General features: G+C 49.2%; 1 protein-coding gene across 6 annotated transcripts in view; it reads left to right on the top strand.

Moving 5' to 3' along the window:
• The first annotated feature begins 858 nt into the window (after nt 1-858).
• Nucleotides 859-18,478, top strand: part of LOC128403545 (EMI domain-containing protein 1-like) — a 70,494-nt gene continuing 52,874 nt past the window's right edge. For 2 of the 6 annotated variants that reach the window (XM_053368397.1, XM_053368401.1), the window contains exons 1-3: nt 859-1,788; nt 14,539-14,652; nt 16,282-16,385. In XM_053368397.1, coding sequence (XP_053224372.1) covers nt 1,658-1,788; nt 14,539-14,652; nt 16,282-16,385 — 349 coding nt within the window. In that variant the 5' untranslated portion in view covers nt 859-1,657. Of the gene's footprint in view, nt 1,789-11,979; nt 12,249-14,538; nt 14,653-16,281; nt 16,386-18,478 lie in introns of those variants that run through there. The other 4 variants (XM_053368400.1, XM_053368396.1, XM_053368398.1 and 1 more) reach the window with 3 other exon arrangements.

Below are 18,478 nucleotides of genomic sequence, written 5' to 3'. Positions count from 1 at the left end.
CAGGCGGCAGGTTAGTGGACTGACGAACAGCATCCTGCCCTGAAGATGATGTGGTGTGGGAGAGAGAGAAGAGAAAGATGTTGCAGCACATACTCAGTGCTTCCCAGGTTTTGCAGCTCCCAGCTGGTTTCTCAGCTGGGAATGATGGGAATTGTACTTCAAAACCTATGGAGTGAACCAAATTGGGGAAAACTGGTGAATGGGATTTTTTTTCCTGGGTAAGTTTTACTGAAGTTAAGTGGAGAAATAATGATGGTGGGGCAATTCAACCCTTCTCTTTCCCCCTGGTTGTTCTCCCCCCTTGAGATGTCCTCCTTTGAGCTGTATTTCTCCCACAGAGGTGAAAAAATATATATAACAGGTTAAACAAGGGTCACACACTGCCGGCTCTTTTTGCAGCTCCTGCATGCAGGTATCCTCTCGGAGCAGCTCGCTGTGTTTCCCACACAAAGGGGGCAGATTTGGGGTGCCACACAATTGCCCTTCATGACATGCCGAATCTGCCCCCCCCTGCTTTGTCAAGGCCTCCTTTGAGGTGCAACTCCTTGGCAACAGGAGGTAGGGGAGAGAGGAGAGACGCTGGCTTCCTGAAAAAAAGCCGGTCTTGTGTGTGTGTGTGTGTGTGTGTGTGTGTGATCTCAACACATCCACCCCACCCCCTAAGTCCTTTCTTTTTCTGCTTAACAAGGCCAAGAGTGAATAGGGAAACTTTTCCAGGGTTTGAACATGAAAGACTGAGCAGGGGGAGGGGGCAAATGAGGAGGGAAGGGACCCTTTGCAAAAGCCTCGGCCTCTCTCTCTCTGGTTTCCTTAATCTAGTCGAAGGTGGGGGGGGGGGCTTGAGAAAAGGGGAGGGATCTGCAGGTGAAATGTATAGATAAATGTTGCATTGGATATGCAACATATTTTGCAAATAAGATATTTTGCAAATAAGACAGAGGCACCTTGAACCAAAAGTGGGAAGGGTTAAGAGTTTCAGGCTAGACAAAGTTCTCCCCCACCCCTCTGCTGGAAATCCAGCCCCTGGAAGGCTACCCTTCCCCACGGCCGGGGCCCTCCAGATTGTGGGGGAAGGAGGAGGAAAGAGGAGGCGCCTTTGCTACTTTTGCGCTCTTTTGATCTATCCGGCGCAGCCTGCACGCTTTTGCACGCGCGCGCAGCAGCTGATCAGCGCCCTCCTGCAGCCTAGCTGGATGCGGAGAGAAAGGAGTTGAATGCCATTTTCTCCTCCCGTGCTTTTCTTTTCTCTTTTTTAAAAGATAGATCTCATTTCTTCTCCTATTTATTTGGGGTTTGCAGCTTGTAAGCAGCAGCAGCGCGCAGCTGAGCTCTTTCCCCTCCTCGCTCTGTTCTGGCTGAAACCCCTGGATTTATTCCGGCTGTGCTTGGCACGGAGCCACCCATACTCTCTCTCTCTCTCTCTCTCTCTCTCTCTCTCGCTCTCTCTCGCTCTCCTTTGCCAAGCGGAGGACTTTTCCTCTCCCGCGGTTGCCTTGGCTGGGCGTCTCAATGAGGGCTCCTTAAGCCGGGGAGCCTTTTGCGCGTCGGGGAGGACGCACGGCTCGCTCGGGAGGTTTTCCATCCCTTCTCACCGCCATCAGAAACACGGTTGCCTGGAGGGGGACTGGCCGGCTCTCCAGCTGCCCCGCGGCTCCTTATGGAGACTGCCGGGAGAAGGCGGCGGCGCTGGCCGGTCTGCCTCCGAGCTGCGCTGTGGCTTTGCTGCTTGCTCCCGGCGCCGGTCAGCTGCACCTGGAACCGCGCTGGGCTCCAGTACGCCAATCGGAGGTAAGGCGTGTGGTTACTCCGGGGGGTTTAATGCGGATTGTGCCTTTTAATGCCCAGAGCTCCTTGGGCTAGGCCCATCTAATTCATCCTTCTTTTCCGGCAGACAGATGCCTCTGGGAAGCTCGCAAGCCCTGTTGCTTTATCTCTTTGCAGATAGACTGCTCCTACACAGGGGAGCTCCATTTTATTTATGGCATTCATAGGTTCAACTTTTCCTCCAAGGAGCTCAAAGTGTTGTGCAGGAGTGCTGGCTTGGCTCTGTAACTAGGTGCCTGGGGCCGTGGGCGTCATGCAATGTGCATGGCCCTGGCACCAAAATTTGTGGGGAATTTTGTGGTTGCTCGGGCACCCAGGGTCCCAGGGAGTTGGCACCTATGGTGGTGTGCATGCCCCTTCCCAGCTTTATGTAACCCTCCACAATAGCCCTGTGAGGTTGGTTAGGCTGAGAGGCAGTGACTGGCCCAAGGAGACCCAGTGAGCTTCCTTGTCAAGTGCGTATTGGAACACTGGTCTCTCCCGGGTCCTCGTCTGATGCTCTAGCCATTGTGCCACACAGTCATGTTATTTCCTCAGAAAGGTTTCCAGAGTGGCTAATGAACAAAACATACAAGAAGCTGCCTCAATACCAAGGCGGGTCATTGGCCCTTGTAGATCAGTGATGGTCACACTGACAGGCAGCAGCTCTCCAGGGTTTCAGTCAGGGAATATTTTCCTTGCTACATGTGCAGACAGAGCTGGCGAATGAATGTGGGACCTGCATGCAAAGCGGCCGCTTTGCCATTGAACTGCAACCCTCCCTCACTGATATTTATTGTCTTAGCTGTTGTTGCCACCCTGGCGGATGAAGGACAGCGAATAAAGGGAACAAATAGCATAAGAAATAAAAATGAAATGAGAAACAACAGGGCACACTCAGAAAAGGCTGGGCAGGGAGGAAGAGAAAAGCAAGCTCAACTCCATCAGCAGAGTATGAGAATCTTAATCTCCGGGTTGTGGGTTCAAGCCCCACGTCACGCAAAGGATTCCAGCATTGCAAGGGGGTTGGACTAGATGACCCTCGTAGCCCCTTCCACCTCTGCAATTCTATGATATACCAACCAGCCAGGATGGAGAGAGTAATGGATGTGTTCACACTATGTGAATTTGCACCAGCTTTTGGAAACCACCTAGGCGGCTAGCCATGAATGGTTCTGGTGGCAGTGAATTCCATAAGTTAATTGTGCTTTGTCAGCTCTGAAGTTAGGGCTAGTTCTGAAGGCATGTTTTAATAACCATATAAAAGTTATCATAACTTTTATACTTGCAGTGAAGGAAATTAAGGAATGGTGAAATGATAGGACCTCCCCACCCCCATTTTGAATATAGTTTTAGAGTACTCCTAATCTATATTGCAGGTCTTGCAGGGTAATGACTAATCTAGCTACTGAATTTAGGTATAAATGGCAAAGGGTAGCTGTAGTTTTGGTTCCCACATTGGCTTGGGAAGTACAAGCTATGTAGGCTTGCATCAAAACGCGAACCGGATCAAATTTCTCTGCCATCCTTATTTGTGACACGTATTTTGGGGTAGCAAGTCTTGGTGAAAGGGCCCTTCCAAAGATTTTGCTAGCAACATTGGCTAGCAATAAATAAAGCAAAGGACACCTTTATCAATGGACAGAGAACAACAAGGCGAGTTAAGGAATGGTGGCCCATGTCCAAATGCAGGTGTCATTTGCTCTTTGTTTATTTATCTGTCACATTTATATCCCACCAAGGAGCTTGAGACAGCATACCGTATTTTTTGCTCTATAAGACTCACTTTTTCCCTCCTAAAAAGTAAGGGGAAATCTGTGTGCGTCTTATGGAGCGAATGCACGCTGCGCAGCTATCCCAGAAGCCAGAACAGCAAGAGGGATTGCTGCTTTCGCTGCAAAGTGATCCCTTTTGCTGTTCTGGCTTTTGGGAATCAGAATATTTTTTTTCTTGTTTAGCTCCTCCAAAAACTAGGTGCATCTTATGGTCTGGTGCGTCTTATAGAGTGAAAAATACGGTACATGGTTCTCCCCCTCCTCGTTTATTCCCCACGACAACCCTGTGAGGTAGGTTAGGCTGTGAGACAGTGACTGGCCCTAGGTCACTCAGTGAATTTCTGTGGCAGAGCGGGAGATTGAACCCTGGTCTCCCGGGTCTTGGTCCAACACTCTAACCACTATACCACACTGGCGTTCCTAGCCTGGGCAGGCTCTAACACTGAAATTGGGGACCTCAGGCCCAGGGACCAAATGTGGCCCTCTGTTCCCCTTTATCTGGCCCCTGGGAATCTCCCTAGCCTTGCCTTTCACTTTCCTCCAGTGTTTTTGCTTGGCTGGGCTGTGTCCTTGAAGCCTGATGATGATTCTTGCTTGCTTGCTTGGATGGATGGATGGAAGACAGAGAGTCTGTAGCACTAGAAACCAACCTGGTGTACAAAGGGAGACATTTATACCTGTTGCTCTGCCCACCCTCAATTCCCAGCATGCAGCCCCCAGGCTGATAAAAGGCTCTGGGCTCCTGCTACTAAGTCTGCTGCACCAGGTTGAGAGGGGGAAAAGAATGTGGAGGCAGGAAAGGAAGCATTTCCTACTCTTTGAATGACCACAGCTAATTATAGGCATTGCCCTGATAATGTTGGGGGTGGAGCATCCTGGCTCACTCTGGGCCATCACTTGCCTGTGATGGCAATGCAGGAGTCGGGCTACGGAATTTTCTGAACCGCCAAGCTGATTGCAGCCATATATGTTGATTTCTGCTTGCTGCGTTTCAAGGGGGTTCCGCTCTGGCCTTCAGTAAACACTGCAATCAAATGGAGGGGGAGAGTGGAAACCCTGCTAGGTAAAGGTAAAGGACCCTGTGATCTAAACCACTGAGCCTCTTGGGCTTGCCAATCAGAAGGTCGACAGTTCAAATCCCCATGACAGGGTGAGCCCCTGTTGCTCTGTCCCAACTCCTGCCTACCTAGCAGTTCGAAAGCACACCAGTGCAAGTAGATAAATAGGTACCGCTGTGGCGGGAAGGTAAAAGGTGTTTCCGTGCACTCTGGTTTCCATCACGGTGTCCCCTTGCACCAGAAGTGGTTTAGTCATGCTGACCACATGACCCGGAAAGCTGTCTTGTGGACAAACCGACCGGCTCCCTCAGTCTGAAGGTGAGATGAGCGCCGCACCCCATAGTCGCCTTTGACAGGGCCAGATAAATGGGTTGTGTGTATCCTTGCTAAGTTATACAGTGGTACCTCAGGTTACATCCGCTTCAGGTTACACACTCTGCTAACCCAGAAATAGTGCTTCAGGTTAAGAACTTTGCTTCAGGATGAGAACAGAAATCATGCTCTGGCGGCGCGGTGGCAGCAGGAGGCCCCATTAGCTAAAGTGGTGCTTCAGGTTAAGAACAGTTTTAGGTTAAGAACAGACCTCCGGAACAAATTAAGTACTTAACCCGAGGTACCACTGTACTCTGACATGATTTGAATCAGACCATTGGTCTGTCTAGCTCAGACAGGCTAGATTTCAGAGAGCCCTCCTAGTGTTATATGGAGATGCTGGGGATTGATCCTGGGACCTTCTGCAAAGCAAATTCTCTGCCACTGAGCTACAGCCATTCCCCTGAATGCCTTGGTGGTTTTCCTGATGAGTTAGATTTTTTACTGAGCATTACATTTATTTATGGTGTGACTTGCTTTGGTGCCATTTTTTTCCTCTGTAAATGAACGGTGACATAGAAATATTTCAGTTAAATAAAATGGCACAGGCTGCATCATGCATGTGCTTTTAGGTCATATCCATGCTATACATTTAAGGCACTTTAATAGTCATCTCTCCCCCCTGCCCCGAATCCTAGGAACAAAAGTTATCTGCTCCAGTGGCTACTAGCCAGTGTTTGAAATTACCCAGGTGCCAGGCACATTTTGCACCTGGCTACTGGCCACTTGCGACCAAGTGAAGATGCCCGGGCTCCAGGATGGCACCTGACGCCCCCACCACCTGCAGGTGCATGCCAGGGAATCCTTGGATCTTGACTGTTTCCACATACTAGCAACACATCCTGTAGAATTCTACCCATGATATTTTATCTGCACAATCAGAATGCATTTCGGGAGCCAAAAAGTCGTGTTTTGGACTCACAGCTGTCCATGGAGGTGCAGGTCAGTTTCGTGTCCAGGGCAGCCGTCTACCAACTCCACCTGGTTCACTCGCTGATACCCTTCCTGTCCGCATACTGTCTCACCAGAGTGGTACATGATCTGGTTATCTGCCACTTGAACTACTGCAATGCTCTACATAGGGCTACCTTTGAAGGTGACCCAGAAACTACAACTAATCCAGAATGCGGCAGCTAGACTGGTGACTGGCAGTGGCCCCTGGGACCATATAACACTGATCCTAAAGGATATTCATTGGCTCTCAGTCCGTTTCCGAGCACAATTCAAAGTGCTGGTGCTGACTTTTAAAGTCCTAAATGGCAGCAGTCCAGTTTACCTAAACGAGTGTCTCCACCTCCATCGTTCAGCCCAGATACCGAGGTCTAGCTCCAAGGGCCTTCTGGCGGTTCCCTCACTGCAAGAAGCAAAGTTACAGAGAACCAGGCAGAGGGCCTTCTCGGTAGTAGTGTCCTCCCTGTGGAACACCCTTCAGATGTCAAGTAGATAAACAACTACAGTGGATGCTCTGGTTCACGTTCGCAACCCGCGTCTGCGCATGCACGGGTTGCGATTTGGTGCTTCTGCGCATGCCCAAAGCACGATTTAGCACTTCTGCGCATGCGAGACCGCCGAAACCCAGAAGTAACCCATTCTGGTACTTCCGGGTTTCGGCAGCCCATAAGCTGAAAAAATGCAACCTGAAGTGGCTGTAACCCAAGGTATGACTGTATACAACTTTTAGACGGTATCTGAAGGCAGCCCTGTATTGGGAAGTGTTTAATGCTTTATTATGTTTTTATATATTTTGTAAGCCACCCAGAGCTGCTGGGAAAACCCAGCCAGATGGGCGGGGTATAAATAATAAAATTGTTGTTGTTGTTGTTGTTGAAAAATACGACTTGTATCTGTCTGGGCCAAAAATGGCAACTAGGCATTCTGTTTTGACGACTGCAATCCTGGCTTAAGGAGCCATTTGGTGCCTAGCTTACATACCTGAGTTTCTAGCACTCCTGCCAGCCACAACGTCTGTCCTCTGCCTCCACAGTCGGAGGCAGCAATGCTTCTGAGTATCAGTTGCTGAAAACCGCAGGAGGGGGAGTGGACTCTTGTGTTTGAATCCTGCTTGCAGGTTTCCCACAGGTGTCTGTTTGGCCACTGTGAGAATAGGATGCTGGACTAGATGGGCCATTGGCCTGATCCAGCAGGGTTCTTACGTTCTTTCTTGGGGAGGGGCAGCCCTGCCTTAAGGGAGAGCATCCCTTTCAGCCAGCGGCAATGCTGGCCAGATGACGTTCCTCCCCAGGCCAGGCAGCCTGCCTCCCAGGCGTCATGGGAACCGTGTCTAGGGAGGTCTTGCAGCTGGAGAGCGGAATCGAGACAGCCGCAGAGCGCTTCTTGCGGTGGGCCCAATTTTTTGGGGGGGAGGGAAGGGAGGGAACAGAAGATCAGGGAGATCTACTCATTAACTCCACTTGGCCACTGGCGCCCGTCCCTCTTGGCGGGCTGGGATCTTGGCCGCAGGGGCGGCCCTGATGCTGAGTGTTCACATTCCACGAGTGCGAGGGACAACCCCTTCCAGCTGCTTTGGGGTGAGCGGTTGTTGGCCAGCTACCCACCCACCCGCAAGCCTGCAGCATCAGGACCAGAAGAGGCCTGATTGACAGGGGGAAGGCAAGGCATAAAGAGGCTTTTGTGATGGGCTCCGGGGGCGGGCAGTGACAAGGGTGTCGCATGGCCTCACTCCAGGAGGTAGGTGGTGGCCGTGGGGCTGGCGTGATGCTGAGGAGGAATGTGACAGGAATGTCAGAAATAGGGGAGTTGTCGTCGTCCGTCCCCCTTCATCAACCCCGGACTGGAACCAGTCCCTGGGCAAGTGTGTGCTCAAGAGATGGGGCTGTGTCGGCTTTTAACAGTAAGCACCTTGACCCCTATGAGACCCTCCCCCACCCCCAAAAAAGTATCAGAGCGACTTAGGAAGTTTCCCGTCCTCATTGAGCCCTTGGACAGCAGACTGAGAAGGCACACAGGGGTCAGAGTCTGGCAACCTCACTCCAATAGTTCTGCTTGTGGCAGGCCTGCCCCATCAGGTCTCTCCTCTCCTTTCTTTTTTTTAAAATATAAATTTTATTAGTATTTTCCACACGACATAACAACAACAACAACAACAACAACAACAATTTATTATTTGTACCCCGCCCATCTGGCTGGGTTTCCCCAGCCACTCTGGGCGGCTTCCACAAAGACCAAAAATACACTAAGATGTCACACATTAAAAACTTCCCTGAACAGGGCTGCCTTCAGATGTCTTCTGAATGTCAGGTAGTTGTTTATCTCTTTGACATCTGATGGGAGGGCATTCCACAGGGCGGGCGCCACTACCGAGAAGGCCCTCTGCCTGGTTCCCTGTAGCTTTGCTACATGAAAAATATTGAAAAATAACAATACACAAAACACAAAAACCGACATTAAAAAAACAAACAAACAAAAATTCCATATCTTACAAGTTAATAATATAAACACTAAAAAGAAAAACAAACATTGACTTCCACCAATCCCACAGTGCCTCCTTTACCTCTCATTGTGTCTTCCTGCTTTCCTTGTCATATCTATCCTAGCATCCAGATATAAATCCCTCTTTCTTATCCTTTCACTTCCCAAGGTTATTCCTTACTTACTTGGCAGGGGAGACACCTTGATCATGAAGGTCTCCCCTCCTTTCAGCTGTCATAGAATCCTAGATTTCGAAGGGACCTGTCTTTTGCCATGCTTTCCCTATATGCAGAGTGCAGCATGCATTTCAGTGATGTAGGCAGGCCTGAGACTGGCTCCCCTCCTTTTGGGAATGAATGGAGCCCTGTCTGTAGGTGGTCTCCTCTGGCTGAAGGACTGTGCGGGGCAGTGGTTGCTGGGCAGCCGAATCCTTGCCTCTCATGCTGTGTGGAATGACAGAAGTTGCTTGAGGTTCCTTTGATCTTGCTCCATCCGTGAGGCTGCAACACAATGAAGCTTCTGCTGGGATGCTGGCTTGAGCCTCTGGGGTTGTGTAAAAGGTGGAGGAATGCACGATTTGGGGCTGAACTGGTGTGTAGGGGAAGAGACAGACCCCAGCCCTTATAAATTTGGCTTATGGTGAGTCAGCAAAGTGTCAAGCCAACATTTGCAACAAACCTGTGGGTTGTTGTTGTTTTAAGTGGTGAATTCCAGGAAGCTCAACAACTTTGAGGGAAAGCTTTTCCAGAGGGATTGCAGCGAAAGCAATAGAGGGTTGCTGCATCCAATGTTAGCCCTACTCAGGGTAGACCCACTGAAATGGCAGTATATGGCTACTGCTATGGCATCGGGCTACAACTTCATCGTCACCGTTGACCACGTTGACTAGGGAAAGGTCAGAGGGAAACAAAATACCTTATCTTCCGGGAATTTGTCTAACCCACTTTTTGAAGCCGTTCAAGTTGGTAGCTGTCACTGTCTCCTGTGGGAGTGAGTTCCACAGATTAACAATGCACTGTGTGAAGAAGTCCTTTCTTTTTTTCTGTCCTGTCTTTCCCAACATTCAGCTTTGTTGGACTTCCACGAATTCTAGTTTTATGCAAAAAGGAGCAATTTTTTTCTTAATCCACTTTCTCCGTAATTTTATACATTTCTGTCGTGTCACCTCCTTCTTGCCTTTTCTATAAGCCTAAAAAGTTCAAGTTCAGGAATGGGGCACAGAGGGGGCTTTAAGTCTTTCCACCCACTGTGTTCTCACCAAAAATCTCCCCCCCCCCCACCCGAGCTGCTATTGGTCCCAGGAGGGGCAATTTTTCTCAAGGCTGTGGTGTGGGAGGCAAATATTAACTGGGCTCCAAAGTCCTAATTTTGTCAGTAGTGTTTCTATTTTACAATCTCTTTAAAAACCATACAGATGATGCATTTGATGTGATTTGCCATTTGACCCTCATCCCCTTTTGGGTAGTGTGCTCCCATGTGAAACTGCCTTCTGCCAGCTCCCACCAATTTACTGGAAGAGGAACACTGGTGAAGTGGTCCAGGCTTATGGGGGGTGGAGTCAAAGACCCCTTACTATTTCTGCAGCTGCAGCGTCCCAGCAGAGATCTTGCCTCCAGCATCTTAGAACCACCCAATCAGCACAAAAAGGGAGTTTTCTAGCCACTAAGAAGTCGTCTCCTTCCCCTTTGTGCTGATGGGAGCCAATCAGAGTGAAAGGAAGTGAGCCAGCCAATGAGGGTGGGCTCCTAGGGTCCTTCTGGAGGAGAGGCGTGGGAAGAACACCACCAAGGAGGTGTTTAGGAACCCTGAAAAACAAACCAGGGGCTTGTGTCTCAAGAGAATGGCATGCAAATTCTGCGTACAATGGAACTTTGCAGAAAGCACCACCTGGGTCACTTTTAAGGTGAGATTGGAGCACTCCAAATCATTTGTCCATCTACGTGCACAGGAAATAGTTGATCTAGCTGAAAGGCAACGCATGGAGATCTGCATTGACTGTTGCAATGTTGTTATTATTATCGAATAATTGTAAAATGGTTGTACAGTGGTACCTCGGGTTAAGAACTTAATTTGTTCTGGAGGTCCGTTCTTAACCTGAAACTGTTCTTAACCTGAAGCACCACTTTAGCTAATGGGGCCTCCTGCTGCCACCGTGGCACAATTTTTGTTCTCATCCTGAGGTAAAGTTCTTAACCCAAGGTACTATTTCTGGGTTAGCAGAGTCTGTAACCTGAAGCGTCTGTAACCTGAGGTACCACTGTATAATCAAAGAAGGAGGAGTGACTGTGTCTCCCATGAAGGGACCCTACAGCTGTGAATTTGCCGCTAAAGTAATGATAAGGAAGCAGGTGTCTAGCCCACAAGAAATGGTGAAATTTGTGGTCCTCCATATATGGTAAGACTCCCAACACCCTCCAGTCCAGCATCTTGGGATGATGAGAGTTGGAGTCCAATAACATCAGTTGAGCATGCCACAGGATCCCCATGCCTTATTTACACACTTGCCCCACAGGCCTGCGATGTCTGTTGCCTCCATCCGAGACATGGCAGTGCAATCCTTGCAAACTTACTTGCGTGCAAATTGCACTTTGTCACCGTGTGGCTTATTCCCAGGTAAGTGTCTCCATGCGGGCAGCAACCATTTTGCATGGGGGTTCCGTTCCCGGCTCCCGAGCGTGTTGGCAGAGAGCATCTAAGTGTCCCTGCCCCATTTCGCTTCTGATCTACCTTCATGCGTCGATTGGACGTGCTTAAAATAGAATGGCAGGACACGAGTGGCGCTGTGGGTTAAACCACAGAGCCTAGGACTTGCCGATCAGAAGGTCGGTGGTTCGAATCCCTGCGATGGGGTGAGCTCCCGTTGCTCCTGCTCCTGCCAACCTAGCAGTTAAAAGCACCTCAAAGTGCAAGTAGATAAATAGGTACCACTCCGGGAGGAAGGTAAACGGCGTTTCCGTGCGCTGCTCTGGTTTGCCAGAAGTGGCTTAGTCATGCTGGCCACATGACCCAGAAGCTGTACGCTGGCTTCCTCAGCCAATAAAGCCAGATGAGCACCACAACCCCAAAGTCGGCCACGACTGGACCTAATGGTCAGGGGTCCCTTTACCTTTACTAAAACAGAATGGCACCCTTAATTTCCAGAAACCACGGTGGTGGTGCTGAATCCCGAAGAATGCAGCAGGTCGATCAACTCACACTTGTGAGATTTTAAAAAAGGCATCCCCTCCCCCTGGAATGGCAAACTGGGATTCGCTGGGACATGTACCACCAAATTGGGACAGCTTAGGGAGGGGAAGACTACTAGCCAAGATCTGCCAGCACGATTGGAGGCAGTGATGTTTCTGAAGGCCAGTTGCTGGAAACCACAATGCTCTTGTATGCAGGTCCTGCTTACAGGTTTCCTGCTAGAGAATCTGGTTGGTCCCTGTGAGAGCAGGATGCTGGACTAGACGGGCGTAATCCAGCAGGCTCTTCTTGTGTTCTTAAGCCTTTGATAAATAGGAACCCCTTGGAGTGATGCCTCGACACATCACTGACATCAGGCCCTTGCTGTTCTGAGCCTGCGTGGCCGCCCCCAGCTCTTGACCTGCTGAAAGGTCTCCATTTAGATTAGATCAGGGCTTGAAAGGTGACCTCCAGATTCCATGTGTTTTGGCAACCTCGGGATCTCGCATTACCTGACCCTTTTGCCGGCTCTCCTGGAAAAGCTTGCAGCTGCCTGGAATTCAGAGACTTAACGTGTCTCATATATGCGCGCCAGACGGATGGAGAGAGTAGCAATGCTAGGTCCTGTGAACCCCCCACAAGGCGAGTGAGTATTTCCTTTCTCCATCCTGCCAGTCAGGGATTTATGACTCTGGCACGGAAAATTACAGACCGCTCAAGAGCAAGACTTGGCACCAGGTTTCTGGGGCTGGAGGGAATTCCCCTTCCTGTTTGCTCTCTGGAATGCTTAATCGCCTCTCCAGGGCCCTTTTCCAGCCTTTTCAAGTTCTCGCTCTCTCCTCCCCTATATTATGGGCGCACAGGCGCACACACACACACTCCTCTTCCTTGCTCAGACTGTGGAGAGGCAGTTCCGTTCAGTGCCAGCGGGGTGTTCATCTGGCAACTCTGCAGTGTTTTGGTTTCTTGGACCGAGTAAGGTGTCAGTCACAAACTGGGGAAAGTCTGGGCTGGGAATATTCCTGGGGTCACGAAGGCTTTGCACACTGGTTTTAACTGCATGTTGTTGCTTCGGTGTTGTAGCCATTAGGGGCTCGGTGGGAGGGTCCCGGCCTCCTCCCCATAGGTGCCAACTCCTAGAGGCCGAGCTCCTTTCGCCCCCCAAAATTGAGGGGGCCGGGCATTGCCACTAAAATGGTGTGAGTGCGCCCCATCATGTGATCAGTTATACAGGGCAGGACTTATGTGCTCCCTTCCCAATATTTTATTCAGGTTGGCACCCCTGCCCCTCATTGAGATTCTATCTCTTGCCTTGAATTTTCTTTCGTTAGGGTGGGGTAACCAAAAGAGTAGGGGGAAGATGAAATGATTGACTTGTAAGGGATCTTTGAGGCCATCCGAACAGCCAAGACCATAAGAGCCTAGCGCAGGGCTCAGCAAGGCTTACTGGCCGTGGGCCGGATCACAACCACGGAGATTGTCCGTGGGCCGGACTAGTGCAGCACGATGCCAGAAATCGCATCTGTGCATGTCTGTGGTGCCAGAAATTGCTTCTGCGCATGCCCAGATGCTGAAAATCGTTCCTGCGCAGAAGCAATTTTTGGCATCTGGGCATGCGCAGATGTGATTTTCGGTATCTGCACGTGTGTAGATGTGATTTCTGGCGCCGCTTGGTGAGTCCCCGTGCCGCACTGTGCCGGTTTAGCGGGTGGCTCAGTTTGGGGGCAGCTCGTGGGCCGTTAAAATGGTCTTCGTGGGCTGAATCCGGCCCATGGGCCACATGTTGCCAACCCCTGGCCTAGTGGCTGGGTCAGGTCAACACCCCGTGTAGCCCGGCATCCTGGACTCAGGGGTAGACGCAGTGCTGCTTGTTTGCACAAGTGTTTTGCACCTTCCACCCGGTGGCGTCCTCGTCAGAAGGCAAAGATGGTAATGGCGAGGAACGATCAATGATGCTCCTGTAGATAATCTCATAGAATCATCAAGTTGTCCCAAAGAAACCAGAGTCCTTTCTGTTGGGGATAATTCAGACTGAAATTCCCAGGTTTCAGAAAAGTTTATTTATGTGTGCCACTACTGCGGCCTGTGTTTTGTTAGCCCCCAAAAGGAAAACGAGCGAAGTCCCGACTACAGAAGATTGGCAGCTTAAGTTGACAGAATATGCGCAGCTTGCAGACTTAACACATAGAATAAGAGAACAAGAAGAACATACGTTTAGAGAAGATTGGAAAACGTTCATTGAATGTATGGTGAATGACTGTGTACAGCTGAAAACGCTGGCAGCATTAAGATAAGTTCAACAGTGTAAATAAGTTATGATGGATGCAATAATGGAATACTGAATGGTATAGTTTCTGTAAAATATGCAGGGATTGATGATATGTAAAATGAACCATGGAAGAGAAGAAGGGAAGTCATTGATATCTTAAGGATGTAAAAATTGTAAAACATCTACACACACACACACACACATACACATATACATCCACACACATATACATACACACACACACACACATATGTATGTATATATATGACAGCGAGAATTGTAGAGCTACAAGGGACCCCCAAGTGTCATCTAGTCCAACCCACTGCAATACAGGAATCTCAGCTAAGGCATCCATGATAGATGGTGATGGAGCTGGGCTAGAGGACTCAAGAGATCCCTGGGGTACCTCGGACCTATGTTGTTCAGGGCTTTGTCAGTTAATACAAGGACCTTGAACCTGGCTTGGCTGTAAATGGGCTCTAATGGTGGTGTGGCATGTTGTCACTCAGATGCCCCCACCAGCAGTCTGGCCACCACATTCTGCTGCAGCTGGAGCTTCCGGAAGCTTCTAGACCAGGCACATAACACGAGAGCAAACGCATATTCTGCCTCCGCTGCTGTTCTTCAGCAACCGGTCTTCCATCCTGTGTCTCTTGCTTCTTTTCAGGAATTGGTGTTCTTATACTGTCACCCGGACGGTTTCCTGTCATATCCAGAATGGCACTTACCTCCAGAGAGTGTTCCAGAGCTGCTGGTGGCCCACGACTTGCACGCGGGGCAGGTGAGGAAGCCGAAAGCATTGGACCAGCCTCCCACGTCCTTTCCAGCCTGTTTGCTATCCCATACACCCTGAAACATGGAAACCGAGCTCTGCCTGCCTCTATTTCCAAACGAGTGGGTCACGTTTGATGGGTCGGTGGGGCTTGACACCTGCCAGTCACCCAGTGTCATATCTGCAGTTGGTGGGTGGGGCTTGGCCAAAATGGCCCCACAGGTCAAACGAGGAGGTGCGGTGGGTCCGTTGAGGCCCACTGGCTAGTGGTTTCCTGGCTTTAAGGCCTCTGTTGCCAATGCCATTTATTTATTTATCCTTACATTTATTCTTTTTATTTCATAAAATGGGCATACAGTGGTACCTTGGTTCTCAAACTTAATCCGTTCCAGAAGTCTGTTCCAAAACCGAAGCGTTCCAAAACCAAGGCGCACTTTTGCACAGGAAGTAGAAGAAGAAGAGTTTGGATTTGATATCCCGCTTTATCACTACCCGAAGGAGTCTCAAAGAGGCTAACAATCTCCTTTCCCTTCCTCCCCCACAATAAACACTCTGTGAGGTGAGTGAGGCTGCGAGACTTCAGAGAAGTGTGACTGGCCCAAGGTCACCCAGCAGCTGCATGTGGAGGAGCGGAGACGCGAATCCGGTTCCCCAGATTACGAGTCTATAGCTCTTAACCACTACACCACACTGCAAAACGGATTAATCCATTCCAGACTTTTAAAAACAACCCCTAAAACAGCAATTTAAGATTAATTTTACTATCTAACGAGACCATTGATCCATAAAATGAAAGCAGTAATCAATTTACTGTACTATAAAATAAATAAGACAGTATTGTAGATAATAAAAATTAAAATTAACATTTTTTTCTTACCTGCACTGATGATAGTCATTGTTTGGATGGGGGGCTTTTATCCATTTCCGCAGTCACACAATCAGTCAGAATCAGTAGCTGAACTGAGTTCCACACAGTCACAAAAACAAATTAACCCCAAAAGCCTCAAAAACAAAAGTGCATAATAAATAGCAAAAACAAAAGCACCAAACTTAATCTGTTCCAGAAGTCCGTTTGACTTCCGAAATGTTTGAAAATCAAGGCGCGGCTTCTGATTGGTGCAGGAGCCCCAGAAACAATAGCCAACAGCCGCATCGGACGTTAGGCTTCTGAAAAATGTTCGCAAACCGGAACTCTTACTTTGGGGTCTTCGGCGTTTGGGAACCAAGGTGTTTGAGGACCAAGGCGCTTGAGAACCAAGGTGCCACTGTACAGCTTGATTGTAAAAGCAAACCTCTAAGCAGTTTACAAAAATAAAACAACAAAACTGTATACCTCCTTTCCCCCCAAGGGGCTCAAGGAATCTTAACCTCCCTGCATTATTTCCTCATATCAACCCTACTGACTGACTAGGTTAGGCTGATGGACAGTGACTGGCTCAAGGCTTACCTACTGAGTGTATCATGGCTGTGAGGGGATTTGAACCCTGGTCTCCTTGGCCCTCCAACCACCCACTCTGCTCTTCCCTCCACAGCCCCACACTTTATTATAGGAGTTGGGCCCCCACAGAAGCCCCAGGCTCTCTGCGCTTGTAGCTCCTATAGTCTGTAGAAGCCATTTTGTTTTTTGTCTCTCCTCAGCTATAGAACGATCGTCAGGCCAACGTACAAGCAGGCCTACAAGACTGTCACGGCTCTGGAGTGGAAATGCTGTCCGGGACACACGGGTTCCAATTGCGAGGCAGGTACGAGGCAGCCGGTTGGGGTGGGCGCAGAGATAAGGCCCGGTTCATAGATTCATAGAATTGTAGAGCTGAAAGGGGTCATCCAGTCCAACTTCTTGCAATTCAAGAATCACAGCTATGGTTGTTGGCATTGATATGACCGTTATGTGATTCTTGCTGCTTTGTACAGGTACGTAAGCAAATAAACAGGCCCCCCAAGGGTCTTCTGGTCTGAAACAGTGGGGAAGGGGAAAGTGAAGTGTTAAGTTGTGGGTGAACATATCAGACGACACAGCGATTCTTCAAACAGCTCTTGTTTATTCACAGGCCAGGACAGAACTGAGCTTGAAGGGCTCAGTCAGCCTGCTTATATAGAGCTCCAGTACCACGTTACTGTAACAACTTTCTAAAACTATCCAATCACTGAACGTCACTTTCGATCCTTCATTTGCATAACTATCTACAGTATCCATCCAATCACTGAACGTCACTTTTCGATCCTTCGTTTGCATAACTATCTACAGTATCCCCCTGCTGGCCCAGGGTGAGAACTTCAGTACATAACATGAAGGATGTGTGGGGCAAAGCTATGCACCACTGTCTGGTGCAGCCGCCTGAGATGCAACTTATTTATCTTGCTTATTTCGCAAAATTTATATGCCACGTGATTGTAAAGGGAAGAAACCTCAAAGTGGTTTGCAAGAAGTCGTCCCAAGGGGCTTGAGAGAAAGGTCCCCCTTGCCCTCTGCCTTGCTTGCGCATTTTCAGCCTTGAAAGCGCGCATGTTAAATGCACATAAGATGCGGCCGTGCTGTACGGCAACATACAGAAACCCACAACGTTTCAATACTATGAATATGGTAAGATTGCATTAACAATGTCAAACTTCCTGGCAAAAGCCAAAATACTAAGGTTGCTATTTGGGTTCGCCTTGGTTCTAGAAACAGACACCCCTCCCCTGATGTTGCTCATGTTCCTCCTGCAGCAACTTGCAAACCTCCCAGAAGGCTGAGTAACAGTGTCCTGGGAACTGTGGTTTGCTGAGGGTGCTGTGAGATGCTACCACCGAGCAGGTGGGACACGGGTGGCGCTAAACCACTGAGCCTCTTGGGCTTGCTGATCAGAAGGTTGGCGGTTCAAATTCCCGTGACGGGGTGAGCTCCCATTGCTCTGTCCCAGCTTCTGCCAACCTAGCAGTTCGAAAGCACACCAGTGCAAGTAGATAAATAGGTATTGCTGTGGCAGGAAGGTAAACGGTGTTTCTGTGCACTCTGGCTTCCATCACTGTGTTCTGTTGCACCAGAAGCTGTTTAGTCCTGCTGGCCACATGATCCAGAAAGCTGTCTGTGGACAAACGCCGGCTCCCTTGCCCTGAAAGCGAGATGAGCACCGCAACCCCATAGTTGCCTTTGACTGGACTTCACCATCCAGGGATCCTTTACCTTTTACCTTTTACCACAGAGCAGTATGATTTAGAATCCTCTAAGATTCTATCGATTCTGTCTAAATGCTTATCGAAGGCATTTATAAATCGCTTAATTATTTTTAAATTAATGTTTCTGTGATGGGACAGAAGCTGGGTGAGGTGATTCTGCCTGAGGTGGTTCCTAGCTGACGACTCGTGTTGATCTTGTGTCTGGGCCCCAAATCCCAAATGGCAGGGGGAAGTTCAATGTCCGCTTGGTTTGGGTTGAAGGAAGCAATGACTCAGGATGACCCAGAACGGAGCTGACCAATTCATCCTGTCTCTTCCCCTCCCCTTGTCTTTGAACCAAGGAAGGATGTGAGCAAGGACCCAAGACTCCCAGATGCTGAGATGCTCTGGAGCAGGGATCAGCAAACTTTATCAGCAGGGGGCCGGTCCACTGTCCCTCAGACCTTGGGGGGGCAGGCTATGGTTTTTTTGGGGGGGGAGAAATGAATGAATTTCTATTCCCCACAAATAACCTAGAGATGCATTTTAAATAAAAGCACACGTTCCACTCATGTAAAAACACCAGGCAGGCCCCACAAATAACCCAGAGATGCATTTTAAATAAAAGCACACGTTCCACTCATGTAAAAACACCAGGCAGGCCCCACAAATAACCCAGAGATGCATTTTAAATAAAAGG

This window comes from Podarcis raffonei, chromosome 16, assembly GCF_027172205.1.
Source record: "Podarcis raffonei isolate rPodRaf1 chromosome 16, rPodRaf1.pri, whole genome shotgun sequence".
Lineage (NCBI taxonomy): Eukaryota > Metazoa > Chordata > Lepidosauria > Squamata > Lacertidae > Podarcis > Podarcis raffonei.
Note: the sequence above shows the minus strand (reverse complement) of the source record. Positions and strands in the feature narration are given on the sequence as shown.